We start from the raw sequence: 14,548 nt of genomic DNA, 5'->3' as shown, positions 1-14,548 counted from the left end.
GCTCTGCCCACATGCTTTGTCGGTGACTCTCCCCACCCCCTCGGAGAGAGGCGCAGCAATGCCCCTGCCCACAGCTTCCACAGTCACAGTGGTGCCTGGCCCGGCCTGAGCCAGCTCAGCTGTAGTAGCTGGGCCGCCCTGAGCCACGTATCTTAACCTTTCTAGGCCTCTGTTTCCTCTTGTGTAAGGTGGGAGCCTAACAGCTTGCACCTGGGGTTGGGATCACATGGGGCGGTCTGAAAAGCAGTCGTTCTGTGCCTGGCACTAAGTAAGTGCTCAGCGAACGTCGCTGTTGGTATTTGAGTTGACAAGTATTTCACAGTGATTGTTGCATGCCCACCCATGGGGCAGCCAGCCCTGGATCGGCCTCTGCCTGGGCAAGTGCATCTGTGTCCCAGCCTGGTGCTCAGTGAGTGCTCAGTGAGAGGCCACTGTTCTCAAATAATCAAAGGGGGTTCCACAGCCCATCCCAATACAGCAACCCAGTACATCCCGATGCTACCCTTCAGCCTGGGGACTTGTCAGTCCCCTTCTCCACAAGGCACACTCTCCGAAAACCACTCACAGCCTTGTGGAGCCTTTCCTTGACGCTGCAGACAGAATGAGCTTTCCCCACCCCCCCAAAGTTTATTTATTTTAAGAGCATGAGATTGAACCCAGGAAGGGTAGAGAGAGGGGAAGAGAAAGAATCCCAAGCAGGTTCCGCATTGCAGAGCCTGATGTGGGACTCGAACCCATGAACCGTGAGATCATGATCTGAGCCGAAATCCAGAGTGGGAGGCTTAACCGACTGAGCCCCCGGGGCACCCCCAGAATGAGCCTTTTCTTTGCTCACCTCCTCCTCCCTGTCCCGCATCTTTTATTGCTCTGAACACGCAATATTTGAATCATCTGTTCGTGACCTTGACCTCTGCTGCAGTGGTGAAGAGGGCAACAACTGTGTCTTCTTTGTGTTTATATCCCCAGCGCTGTACCTGGCACAGAGGAGGGAGGGGCTCAAATAATTTTTGAACGAATGAATGCATGATAACCACCAGGGACCTTTATCCTAATTCATGTCAGTCCAGCATACCTGGGCCCATTTGCACCTCGGGCACACCCAGAGATCAGAATTCCAGGCAGTACCTACCCACTCTTTTCTCTTGCCTGCTGGAAGCTTCCATTTTAAGACTAGAAGGCTAAAATTCTGGGCTTCTGTGTTAGCTGGCTCTGGTACCCTAATTTTCCACTGTGGCCTGCAACCTTCAGCTTCTACTTCTGTGAAATGGGAACACCAACACCCCACCTTGCAGGGTTTGGGGGAGACTTGATGACATAAGAGGGGTGTATGTGTGTGTCTCAGTGTGTCAGTGCCCAGCTTGGGGTGGTTTCCTGCCAGACCTGACCCTGATCCCAGAGGCAGAAACGGTGCAGGCCAGGGCAGTTGGAGCATGCGACTCTTGGTCCCGGGATCGTGAGTTTGATCCCCATGTTGGGCATGGAGCCTACTTAAAAAATAAATAAAACTTAAATTAAAAAAAGAAAGAGAAAGAGGGAAAGAAAGAAAAGCAAAGAAAATGAAAAAAAAGAAAAGAAAGGAAAGGAAAAGAAAACAGAAAAGAGAAGAGTGCAGGCACCCCCCAGGCAGCAAGGTGGGTGCGTGGGCACAATTACCTGGAAGCCTACCAACTTCTTTCCCAGGACAGGCAGGCCATTTCACACCGACCAAGTTAGAGTTTGGGAGGGCAGAACAGGGTTAGAACTGCAGGGTGTCTGGATTTTAAATAGATGGGTATGTGTGATAGTTTGTGTGTTGGTTCCTGCTCTTAAGCCACATATTTGGGGTCTCTTTCTTTCCTGGTTCTTACCAGGTTCCTGTAAAGTTAAATTCTGGAGAGAGAGAATGGGGCGCCCTTCTCTGTATGTCTAGATAGGGGCCCTTCTCTTCCTCTCCACACTTCCCACCCCATGGGGCCCTGGGGAAGTGGGGGAGCACTTAGGAGTTAGGGGAGGAAGGGGCGTAGCCAGGGTTTCATTGGTGCTGCAAGCCTTTTACAGAGAGAAGCCAGGGTTCTCCATCCCGATATTAGATATTAGGTGTTCATCTTGCTGCTCTGAGTAGCCCTGCCGGGGAAGGAGACTCAAAATTTCTAGTGTCCGGCCTCGTGCCATAAAGATATGGATGCTAATTTCATGGATTCCCCTGACAACCCTGCAAATTGGGTATTATTTTCTGCATTTTGTGAGTTGATAGTAAGTGTTCAATAAGCGGTAGGTATTGTGTCTAGCAATGCGCTGTGCATTAAACATGCCTCATGTCCTTTAATCTACACGACCGCCCCGCGAGGCCGGAATTAGCCCCCAACGGTCTACATGTGGAAACTGAAGCTTGGCCAGTTCAGCTGGCTGGCCCCAGGGCTCTCAGCTAATGAGCCTTTACCACATAGCTGGGGTGTATCTCGGAACCCACCTCTCTCTGACTCCATTGCCTACACATCCATTTGGCCATACAGTTGGGTTGACCTTGAGGGCCTGAGTGTCCTGCTGGGTGTCTCTGCCCGTCACATTCTGGGCCGCATAAGAGCCATTACCATGGCATAAATTCAGGCTTGCTTGCATCAGCTACTTGCAAGGAAGGGTCCAGGTAGCTTCTGTCCCTAAGGGATGGCCTTCAGCACCATTAGGAAAATGTGTCAGCCCTGATGGAAGGCCTCCGCCCAGAAGTGGCCTCACCCTTCTTCTGCAATGGGCTGGGGCTAGGAGTCTGGCCACCAAGTCTCTACCCTACTCCCAACCCCCTGGGTCCTAAGAATCCACCTTTGCTGGCTTTGGGGCTTCCCTGTAGCACAAAGGGCCCCTTCTGAAGGCCATCCTTGACTGTTGGCCTTGGTCTTCCTTCTCCCCTGGAACAGAACAACTCACCACATAGCCCTCTGGGCAATGTTTAGTTTCCTGTGCCCTAGGAAAGGGCAGGTGGCACGGGTTTCCTAAAAATGGGATTCAAGTGCCACCGGCTCATTGTTGTCGTCTGGTATAAGGGTGCTTTATAAGGTCATGGTGCCCGATTCAAACATGGGGGCTGATTTAGAAAAGCGTTTGGAGCTGACAGCGTAATGGTTGAGAGTGAGGCCTTTAGAAATATCAGCGGGCCGTTGTGGCCGCCACCTGCCGCATGTGGCTCTTAGCACTTGAGATGTGCTAGAAGTGTGAAATGCACACCAGATTTGGAAGACGTAGTACAAACAAAAGGATATAACAATAATGCTGTTAAATATTTTTAAGTGGATTATGTTGAAATGATAACAGTTTGGGGTATATCGTGTTAAATAAGATACTTAAAGTTAATTTCTCTTGTTTGTTTTTACTTTAGTGTAATTTTAAATTACCTGCCAGCCTGACATCCTGTTTCTGTCGGGCAGTGCTGCCCCACATCTGAGTTCCGAGCCTGCCTTTTCCCCTCAGCTGGGTACTCGAGCCATTTACGTGATTTCTTTGGACCTGAGTTTCCTTCTCTGGGAAACGAGGGCAATGATACCTTCCTCGCGGGACTATAATTGGGTTTGAATGAGAAAGTGCACATAAAATCCTAGTGCAGTCCTTAGCACATAGTAAGTGCTCATGAAACGGTAGCTGCTATTTATTTCAATAGGGCCCCAAGTATACAGGCTCCCTGAGGGTCTTCGTCGGTCTTGGGACAGCCTGCAGGAGTTAAATCCAGTGGCTTCTGGGAGGAGGGTGAGGGATGAGAAGAGACGAGAATGCAGTGCCCGCGGGGCAGGCAGGCATGGGGCGGCCAGCCTGGATGGTGTCCAGCCAGGCAGCAAGCAGCCCACGTACCAGCCTGCTCCGTCCCAGGCTTGCCCAGCCCTGGGGAGACCTGAGCCAAACTCCTTTGGGTGGGTCTCTGGCCGGCACCAGGAGAAAAGAACCAGAGGGAGAAGCTGGCTCAGGGCCCCTGCGTGTTGCGTTGGCGAAGCAGCCCCCGCTTGAGCATATGTTTCTCTCCAGGATCCCACCCCAGTTGGGCTCCCAAGAGGGGCCTTCCCACTGGGAAACAGGAAGGACAGGACCAGGGGCTAGAGTAGCTCCTTTTTTGCCAATGGAGGTGTCCAACATCCCTCAGTCCGTACAGACCTGGGCGGGAAAGGTCCTCTAGGGTGAACTGAAGCCATATCAGGACCGTGGGGCAGCGGGCAGTGGCAGCCAAGCCCTCTGTACCTTGGGTGAGGAGAGGATACCTTTAAGCCTAGAGCTCTGGTCTGAGCTCCTGGTCACTTCCCAACCTGCCCTAAGGACAGTGCCCCCTTGCTGCCCAGTCACATGTCACCCTCAGGCCAGGCCAGCTCTCGCCATCTATCATGGCTTCCTTGAAGACCTGGTACCAGGCCCAAGCTTGTGTGTCCAGAGTCCCATGGAACAACTGAGTTGCCTCCCAGAGCAGTCACGGTGCCTTAATGCCCAGCATACCCTGTATCCCACCCCCACCAGAACAGCCAGGACTCCTTCCCCACCTTCCCCCCACCCCCTCACCCACCCCATTGTTGGGGCTGATCTCCCTGTGTGGGGCAGCAAGCATCAATCTTATCTGTATAAACAAGAGCCCTTGGCTGGGTTGGGTTGGGGGAAGGGCAGGCTTGGGAGGTGAGGGTCACCTCTGTTGTTCCCTTAGCCACCCCGGTGGTCTTCCTGCTCTTTCAACCCATTCCTTCTGGGACCCACAGCTGGCTGGCCTTCTGGAAGCAACCTGGCTGTTTTCTATAGGGCCATCACCATGACACCGATCAGGGAGGGGCTGGGCTCACTGGGGCGTCGGCCCCCAGCAGCCCTCCCCTTAGGAGCAACAGGGAGCGGCCCTGGGCCTGCTCCCCAGAGACGGGCACTGGGATTAGGGTATCGACTTTCCTCAGCTTTCCAGGTGGCTGCTGGTGGCACCTATTGAATAACGTGCCCGCAGTCCGCTCCCTGGGCTGCGTGGGTGGAGGTGACTGGGCGGCCACTCGGGGCTGGGCTGGGCTCCCTGGGGGAGAAGAGAGAATGGAGAGGATGGCCACAGGGGCCTGTGACAGGATTTGGGACAGCCTCACAACCTGAGGGTGGGAGAAGACTCCAGGAGAAGAGTCTGGAGGCACTTCTCCTGACGGGGTCTTTTCTGGCAAGCTTGTCTGGCGTTGCTCAGAAGTGAGATTCAGACCCATCCAGCCCCCCAGCACCCACCCCCCCCCCCCCAGCCCATTTGCACTGCTCTTTGGCCACCGTTGCCTCTTGTTCCTTCCTCTTGCTTCCTGGTCTCCGCCAGGCTCCTCGCTGAGCAGATTCTGATTTCTGCTTCTGAGCTGTCATCGTTACTGGGAGCCCCACCTGGTACTCTGAACCCTCTTGAGGCCATGTTCCCCACGGGAAGTTGCCCGCCACGCACCAGGACCAGGATGGCCTGGACCTTCCATCTACCCTTTTCCCCAGAAGCAGAACCCAGGTCCTACCTCAGGTCTGGGGGTGCTGGGCCAGCCCTCCCCGCCAGATTCCCAGGGAGGCTGCCCCCAGGGACTCCTCATGCCAGCACCAGCCTCCACCCTGGCTGGGATGGGCTCCTTTGATGGGCTGACTCAGCAGCTGGCAGTGACACCTCCTGGAGACAGCTGGGGGAGGGGTGGACAGAATCAGGCTGGTCTCTCTGGAGGAATTGGAAGCCTCCACCCCTCCTGTGGGAAGGGGACTTGGGAAGGAGGGAGCTAGTTGGGGCCCTTAAAGGTGTCTGAGCGCTTCAGAAAACCACCTGGCGCTTCTCCCTGCTCAGCTACCCCCTGAGGGCAGTGGAGCAGGTCCCAGTGCAGGGGAAAGGGAGCAATGGGGTAACTGAGCCCCATTTCCTCTAATCCTAATAGCTTGGTACTTGGCAGAGGGGAGTGAGGTTCAAAGCAGGCCCTCCGGCTTTAATGACAGATCACCAGACACAGCGTCCAGGGAGATACGCAGAGGGATCAGGAAGGGAAGCCTCTAGCACAGAGACCCAGGCCGATTAATCGCCCTGCTGGCCAGGAGCACTCCCGGAGCCACCAGGCTCCCCCAGCTCAGGCTGGAGCTCTGGCCGCAAGAAGCCTTAAGACCTTGAGCACCCGGAAGGAAGGCTGTGGTTTCATCAGCGACCAGCTGCCTCCCTGCAGAGACTGCAGCCACGGTGGGAGGGCGCACCACGGGAGGGCAACCCGTGTTTACGCCTGACTCCTGCAGAGGCCCGGGCTCCGACTGGGCCTCCTCCCAGTCTGCACTTGGGTCCTTCAGGACCAGCCCACAAATGGTTTAAGGAACTCTGGGTCCAAGTCAGAGACCTGATTGGAGCCCTGGCTCTTGCACCGTAAAGCCCTATGACATCAGGCAGTGGGCTTAACATGTGGAGTCTCGGTTTCTCCTTCTTAAAAATGGGGGTGACCAGCCCCAGCCAGGTTGCTAGGGAAGGCTCTTTGGAGTGAGGTGGGGAGGAGCAAGGATGTCAGAGCTGCCCCTTCCCATCCCCCCCCCCCCCCCCCCCCCCCGCCCCGTCTTGATTCTCCTCCCCACTTTCTCAGGGTGATCGTGAGCTCAGCCTGGCTGTGGAAAGCCGAGCCGAGCCTGCCTGGTGGCACTGGTCAGACCTGTTCCTGCTCACCTCGGCCTGGGGGAGGGCTGGGCTGTCAGCTTTGTGGAGGGATTAGCTGGAGGGGAGAAGAGCCTCACTAACCCCTGAACAAGATCCCCTGGGGACTGGGAGGGCTGTGGGGGTTGGGCGGAGGGGAGAGATGAATGAGGCAGGTGGTGGCAGGGGGCCTCCTGGGACTGTGCCCTGCAGTGAGGAGCCCAGGGGACCTGGAGAGCTTGGGAGAAGGGGATGCTTCACGGCCCCCGGGGAGAGGGTGCCTCCGTGCCCCCGGCCACACACACACTTTTTACGCTCACATCTTTGTCTTTGCTATTGTTCTGGGTTGAGCAGAGCCTGCTGGAGGAGAAGGGCCCAGGGCCTCTGGCCCAGATTAGGGTCCAACCATCACCTCTCCCTCCTAACTTTCTCTCCACAGCCCCCACCAACATCCTGAAACACAGGGAAAGACCTGCCTGGGCAGTTGAAGGAAGGCAAAGTCACCCTTCAGCCACCCCCTGAGAGTGGAGGGGTGGGGAGCCCCAGATGGTAGCTGCCTCCTGGGGCTGGCAAGTTCGGGCAGGAGGCCTGTAAGCCCTCCTCTCCTTCCCTGCCCTCCCTTGCCAGCTCTACTCCCAGCCTGGGACTGGCGTTTCAGAGCAAACTGGCCCCCACCCTCACCCCCAGAATCTCTCTTCTCTGCTTCAGGGGATTATTCATTAGTGTCCCCAACGCTGAGAAAGTCTACGAGTCGAGTGCACAGGGATTTGGGAGTTGTAAAGTGTTTCTGCCTATGCTAATTATCTCACTTGGCCTCAGAGCAACCCTGGGACCCTGGGAGGCAGGTGACAAGAAGAATGGCCTATAAATGAGGAACCTAAGGCACTAAGAAGGAAATAACTTGCCCCAGGTCACATAACTACTAAGTGGGGAAGCTGGCCCCTGGGCCAGCCAGGGTCTTGACTCCCGCCATTGCTCATTGCCTGGTGGCCTGTGGGGGGGATCACCAAGAGCTAGTAGGCTGGCTGATGCAGCCCTGCCCAGCCAGGCCTGGGAGGCCGGGGAGAGGGTCCCCCAAGCCAGGCCTCAGGCTCAGGCTTCTGGTCAAGGTTTCAGTTGCTTGGGCCTTGCACACCCAGATTCCCTCCATCATGTAAATGTGTCCCTAGGCCTGCAGCTTCTGAGCTAAGCTGCTTAAGTTGGACCAAGGATGGTGAAAAACATTTTCAGCAGAGTGTCTGAGTGCTTGAGAGAAACCTGCCTGAGCTCTTTCAGTAGGTCCCCACTCTGGGCTGCAGCCACACAGGGCTCCCTTCAGCCCAGCCCTGATTTCATGGCCCCTTCCCCGTTCAGGCTCCTTGGGGACCAACAGGTTCTTTGGGGTTCTATGGCTGCCTTTGCCCTCAGCCTTGGTTCTACTGGTGGGGGGTCCCTGTCCTGTCCAGGACCTCTGGCTGTGCTTCTCCCCGGTCTGTGGTCATCTGGCTGCCTGCTTCCTTTTGGCTGGGCCATTTGGCCTGGATGGGGAAAGGCTTTACTATAAACATGCTGACCAGCTTTCAGTAAACACCTGCCCTGCCTCCCCCGCTGCAGAGATCTGGGTACAAAAGGGCCAGGGATCCCCAGTCACCTAGCCAGGCTGAACTTTTAGAGGGGAGGGAGAAAGTAGCAATCAGAATAACACTATTTACCTTAGAATGTCACAAGGGGAGGGACTTGAGCTAATGTGGTCCTGCCTCCCATTTAACAGAAAAGGCGGCTGGCTTGGACAGGCACCTGAGCCGTTTGCTACAATGCCAAATCTCTGCACAGGTCTTCTGGGGCCCAGCCCAGCATTCTCAAATTGTCGAATTGTTCTGTGGGAGCTCAGCAAACTTGCCTTATTCCCCAGTGTTTCTTTGATGGCGGCGGGGGGGGGGGGGGGGGGGGGGTGGCTATCAGGCACAGGGCAGGGAGAGCGGGACCTCCAGAGATGGAGAATGGTCATAGACCCTCCTTTATCCCCACAGCGTGAGCTTCGGCCTCGGCTCTGCACCATGAAGAAGGGTGCCAATGGCTACGGCTTCAACTTGCACAGCGATAAGTCCAAGCCAGGCCAGTTCATCCGGGCAGTGGACCCAGACTCACCTGCCGAGGCCTCGGGGCTCCGGGCTCAGGACCGCATCGTGGAGGTAGTGATTCTCACCCTCTTCCCAGGCCCTTCCTGACTGCATCCCCACAGATAAGCAATTCCTGGGGGAGCCATCACCCTGTCTGCTCCTTGGTTAGTCCATGGGGCCCAGGTAGCCCACAGATGCCAGGTAGATGGAGGGAGGGAGGGAGGGAGGGAGGGAGGCAGCCAGAGAGAGGAGAAGAGTGGTAAGTGGGTAGGCAGGAGGGGAGGGAGAGAGGATGGACGGATGGATGGATGGAAGGATGGATGGGTGGGTGGTGGTGGTGGACGATGGACGGACTTCTTTCCTGCCCCCACCTCCTCTGGGCTCTTTACCAAGAGACAGGCTCAAGATTCACCCACCCATCCATCCCAGTGGATGTAGGTGGCCACCTGCAGAGTTTCCCACTGCTGGAGGCCTCCGTGTCAGCAGGTGCAAACACTCTTGTGCAGTGCTCAGGAGGAAAGGAAATGTGAACCTTGTGCCTCGGGCAGGCCCCAGAATCTCAGTCTTAGAACCTTAGAGCTGGAAGATCAGCTCTCCCAAGACTTCTCATTTTACACGTGAGCAAACCACGGCCCAGAGAGGGAAGTCGGACACAAGTACATAGAAACGCTAGGGCCCAACCCAGGCCTCCCCTATCTTTCCTGTCCCAGCTGTGTTTGTTTAGTCTTTTCTCCATATTTTCTTTGGCTTTTCTCATGTGTCCTGCCTCCTCGTTTGACTGTCAGGTGGGAGGACCATTTGGCTTACTTTAAGACTCCACAGGCAACTGGGCAGGGGGGGCCTCAGTGTCCCCAGACTGCCACCTGGCCGAGGACAAAGAGGACCATTTGTACCTCCCTCCACCTATCCCTCCAAAACTGTGCCGCTAACCCCTGTCCCCACCCACAGGTGAACGGGGTCTGTATGGAGGGCAAGCAGCACGCAGATGTGGTATCTGCCATCAAGGCTGGTGGGGACGAGACCAAGCTGCTGGTGGTAGACAAGGAAACCGATGAGTTCTTCAAGAAATGCAAAGTGACCCCGTCTCAGGAGCATCTGAACGGTGAGCTGGGTGGGGCAGCCGGAGGCCCCCAAATCAAGGATGTTGGCCAGTGCTCTAGATTTTACTGTGTACCAGGGGAGGGGTGGGCAGCTTCTTGCCTCAGCTCCCTCCCTCTCCTTCGGGGGGTGGCCAAAGGTGGAGATTGGGAAAGGAGCCTGGTGTCAGGAGAGGAAGCGGGGATGGCAGTGGCTTTCTGAGGGTGGCATATGACAGGGTGAGGCCGGCATGAGGGATGGCGAGACGGGGCAGAGGCACTCATTCCCAGGCCAAAGCAGCAGCACCAGAGGGAAGCCTCAGCCCCCCATCCCCGCACCCCTCGCAGGTTCTCCAGGCAGTGCTGCCGCAAGGGAAGGGTTAACTCCAGCTCCGCTTGGTCAGATCAGAGTCCAGTGACAGGGGCCCAGTGCCTCCCCTCCCTTCTCTCAGGTTGTCTTGGAAACCCAGGCTCACTGGCTCTAGAGAGCAGTGGGTCCCTCCTTGGTCCCTGGGCCCCTGCCCTCCCCATCCCCCATATTACACTGCCAAGCCTGGCACCTCCCCCTGCCTAAGTCCAAGCCAAACCGGGCAACCCTGCCGCCCGAGGGCAGTGAGGAGTTAAGCAACCCTCACTCCCTGGTCTGGACTTTCTCCCTGGGAAAATGGCTCCTGGGGGAGTTGGGGAGGGGGGTGTAGGGTAGGTGGGACCTCTTTGAACTCTGCAGTGGGTGGGGCCTCCCTGAGGGTGTCAGGATTTTATTTGTAGGAGGGTGATCTACTCAGAGGTCCTGCCACAGACCCCTATCCCTAGGTGGAGGGGCCAGGTGGGTCCTGGGGTGGGGGTGGGGGGGCGGTCCTGGAAGCAGGGATGGGTCAGGTGGAAGTCCCCCGCAGACTCTAGGCATGGGCGGTCAGGCACTGCCTCACCCTTGTTTCCCATGTTCATAGAAACCAGATAGCCCAGGTAGTTCCTTTCTTCAGTGAGGGCAAACTGAGGCCCCAAGAAGCCCCAGCCTTCCTCTTGGCAACAGGGTTTGGGGAAGACAGCTGGAATCTGGATTCCACGAGACTCCTCCAATACCTTCCCCTGCCGCCTCTGGCATCCTTCCCCCACCTACTCCTAAGAAATCAGCCCTCAAACATTCCTTCTTCTTATCTCTCTGGCTGGGTGGGATGGGCCCTGAGAACTACTGTGAGCGCAGCCTCGAGCCAGAGAAGCTGCACTGGGAGAGGCCTGGGGGCAGGTCTCCTCCCCAGGTGTCTCTCCTGCGGTCTCCAGGCCGCCCTCCTCCTCCCAGCTGGGTGTAACTGTCCGCAAGAAGAATGCCCCCCTCCCAGCAGCTGCCTCCTGACCACATGAGACAGCCTGGCCCTCGTGGGGAAGGGGCCAGCATGGGGGGAGTGGGAGAGTGAGTGTCTCCGGGTCCCAGCAATCCCCTGCTTGGCCATCGTGGGAAGGCTGTGGGTAGCAACAGGGAGGAAATGGTGAGAATCGGGTGTGCCTGCTGTCCAGGCCAGCACGAAAGATGCACAATGACATTAAATGAAGAGTTCAGAAGAAATCCACCCAGGCTGACCAGTCCCCAGAGGTGGAACGGGGACCCCAGGCTGGTGTCTCTCCTTCTGACCCCTCCTGCCACCACCAGTTTCCCCATGGCAGGGGGAGGGCGCACTCAGGACACTGCCCTGAGCCCCCTCATCCCTTCGCCCTCACATTGGCAAGCACGAGGTGGGATTAGTTTCTCTTTCAGGCAAGGCAGGTACTAACCATAACCTGGGGTGTAGTTCCAATTCTGGTGACAGCATCACTACCTGGGAGCCATTTGAAAAATGTCGATTCCTAGGCCCATTCCAGACCCACTGAATCAGGCCCTAGTGCCAAGGCCCGGGGATCTGCTTCCCAGGTCTTAGGCAGCCAGCCTGGAATTTCATCCCCATCTAGAACATTGGTTTTCCAAATAGCTCATTACCCATCAGTGGTTCATGAGATCAACTTAGCAGAGACCAGCATACTTCTTTGAATGAAACTGAATCGAAAACATTGGAGAGCACTGACGAAGCAGAAGGGGAAATGTTGTTTCGTGAAACTTCTGTTACACGTGTGTAGTCTCTGCGTGTGTGCTGGGTCACCAGAAAGTCAGACATACTTCTAGAAGGTTGCAGTCAAGATACTTAAACACTGACGTAGGGAACAAGGTCTAATTATGGCCTAAACCCCAAAGCTCTCCCTCCTCTCCAGGCACCACTCTGTCCGCATTCCCCAGAGCTTCTGGACTCACCTCTGCTGTTTTTTCCTTCCCGTAGGTCCCCTGCCCGAGCCCTTTACCAATGGGGAGATCCGGAAGGTAAAGGCAGGCCCTCTAACACTTCTCTGGCTCTCATGCGGGGCTGCAGAAGGGTGGAAGGTGGCATGGTTGGGACAGGGACAGCTGTGTGGCTCAGGTTGAAACCCCCGTTTCCAAGCTGCTCCCTTCTGAGCTCCAAGCTATAGAACTGCCGGTGCACCCCTCAACCCCTGCCTAGCGCCAGGGCAGTCAGGAGAGAGAGAGGCCTGGCCGGGCCCCTCTGCAGCCCGCCATCCTGGTGACAAACCCCGCCTCCAACTCCCCACCGTACAGAAGAGGCCTTTCTTCCCCCCAAGAACAGAGCTTCAGTGTCTGGACGCACGCTGCCTGGGCCCTGCTGCTTCCAGTCTGGGTTGGAAGAACAAAGCCCCTCCTCCCCTCCTCCCTGGGCGGAAGGGAAGAGAAGGCAGTGGAGGCTGGGGAAGAGATGGTGGGGCCTGGTGCCAGCTGAGGCCGCAGAGGAACCCAGGCAGAGGCTGAGCACCAAGTCAGAGCCTTGGCCAAGACCTTCACTCCGAGACAGGCTGACTCAGAGTCAGACCACAGAGCTGGAGCTCTCTGCGGGGTCTACTGAAAGGTCTCCCCTCCCCAAGGGCTCCCCCCCAGGGCCCACCTGAACTTTGTGTCACCCCATCGGTGGGCCTAGAACTCTCATCAGCCTTATTCCTTCAAGCCCTTCTTGGTTACTTTGGGGTGAAGGTTTCAAGATTCCTAGGGTCAAGTCCAAGTAAACAGGCCAGAAGGAATTCAGGGAGTATCACACGTGTTCCCGGTGCCAAGCGGAGGCTCTCTGTGCCTCACCCTCCATGAAGCCCCTCCATGGTCATTGGCCCCAAAGGCTAGTCAACCCTGAAGGCTCCTTCGGGAGGGCTGGGGAGGGGGTTCTGTGTGAGCAGTTCCGCTAATCCCACAACGGTCACTCCCACCTGGGTGGTGGAACCAGGCTGCCCTCTGATCCTTAGAGGAATGTAAAACTGTCAATCCCCGAGGGGCCCCTCCAGGCTCAGGCAGTGGGGCTTTGGGGTGGGTGTTAAAGGTTTGAGGGGAGCTTCTCTGACTGGGCACCGGTCTCCCCCGGGGGCTCCTCTCTTATTCAGGACTCCCCCACCCCATCCCTTGCCAACCCACACCCCTCCTCTCTGTTTCAGGAGAACAGCCGTGAAGTCCTGGCTGAGGTAGCCTCTGAGAGCCCCAGATCAGCCCTGGCAAGATCCACCTCCAGTGATACCAGCGAGGAGGTAGGCTGGCCGGGCGGGCGGGCAGAGGGTGGCACTGAGTTACAGGAAGCCCATTCCCAAGCCACGCTCGTTCCTGGCACGCCAGCCTGCCTTGGAGGTCACATGCTATGCCACGTTCTGTTCTTGTGACCTGGCTTCCCTGGGCACTGCCCCAAGGGAGCCGGCCACCTTGCCGAGGCTGAGGACCGGGACGCCTCGCCAGGCACTGACTCCCGGCCCTCTGCCGCCGCCCCCTCCTCTTTGCAGCTGAATTCCCAAGACAGCCCCAGGAAACAGGACTCCACAGCACCCTCGTCTACCTCTTCCTCCTCTGACCCCATCCTGGACTTCAACATCTCCCTGGCCGTGGCCAAAGAGAGGGCTCACCAGAAACGCAGCAACAAGCGGGCTCCGCAGATGGACTGGAGCAAGAAAAACGAACTCTTCAGCAACTTCTGAGTGTCCTCCTGCGGGCACCAGGGAAAGCTGGTGCGACTGGGCCAGCCCCCCTGCCCCACCCGAGCCAGCTCCCTCTCCCTCCTCCCCACTCACTCCCCTCCCTAATCTACACACAAATCAGCACCAGCGTCCCTCCTCTATCGGTGAATCTGATTTTTCTAGAGAACCGTGCTCTTCCCTTACCTTGGGGAAGGTGAGTATGTTTCCATCCTGCCCCAGTCAGCAAGCAGACTCTGGCTTGCGTCTCCTGAGTGCTTCAGCCTACCAGGGGCGCCCTCACCACACCCCTGGGACCTCAGTGAAACCCATACCAAGCAAGGACCTGGGGACAGGCAAGAGGTCCTGTTCTTTCACGACCCCAAGTGATGAGTCAAAGGTTAATCAAGGACTGCTGATTACAGCAATGCTGTGGAATGGACAGGGGCCCGTCGTTCTCAGAGCTGCGGCTGGGGCATTTACTTTTGTTCATTTGATTTTTTTTTTTTTTTTTTTTTTTTTTTTTTTTTTTTTTGAGTGCAGTACCACAGACAGAGTTTAGAGGGATTTTTGTTTCCTTGATTAACATGATTTTCCAGGTTGTTGCATCCAGGACATAGCAGCAACCTTAGCCTTAAACTTTGTTTTTGCTCCTACTACACGCCCCCCCCACCCCCCTCACCACCGGGAGCCCCGGGCAACATGGGGAGGGTCTGGCCACCTCCTGTCCAGCCACCCCACTGTAAGGAAACTCCCATCAGAAATTCAACTGGCTTCCAAACCGC

General features: G+C 56.8%; 1 protein-coding gene across 1 annotated transcript in view; it reads left to right on the top strand.

Moving 5' to 3' along the window:
* The window catches only part of NHERF1 (NHERF family PDZ scaffold protein 1), a 17,777-nt gene extending 3,229 nt beyond the window's left edge, over nt 1-14,548 (top strand). The window contains exons 2-6 of the mRNA XM_019466318.2: nt 8,599-8,760; nt 9,637-9,790; nt 12,071-12,111; nt 13,260-13,349; nt 13,596-14,548. Of these exons, the coding sequence (XP_019321863.1) occupies nt 8,599-8,760; nt 9,637-9,790; nt 12,071-12,111; nt 13,260-13,349; nt 13,596-13,787 (639 nt within the window). The 3' untranslated portion in view covers nt 13,788-14,548. The remainder of the gene's footprint in view (nt 1-8,598; nt 8,761-9,636; nt 9,791-12,070; nt 12,112-13,259; nt 13,350-13,595) is intronic.

The sequence above is a fragment of the Panthera pardus genome, unplaced genomic scaffold (genome assembly GCF_024362965.1).
Source record: "Panthera pardus isolate Hobbes unplaced genomic scaffold, ASM2436296v1 HiC_scaffold_3, whole genome shotgun sequence".
Lineage (NCBI taxonomy): Eukaryota > Metazoa > Chordata > Mammalia > Carnivora > Felidae > Panthera > Panthera pardus.
The sequence above is the reverse complement of the archived record's forward strand: the minus strand, read 5'-3'. Positions and strand labels throughout refer to the sequence as shown.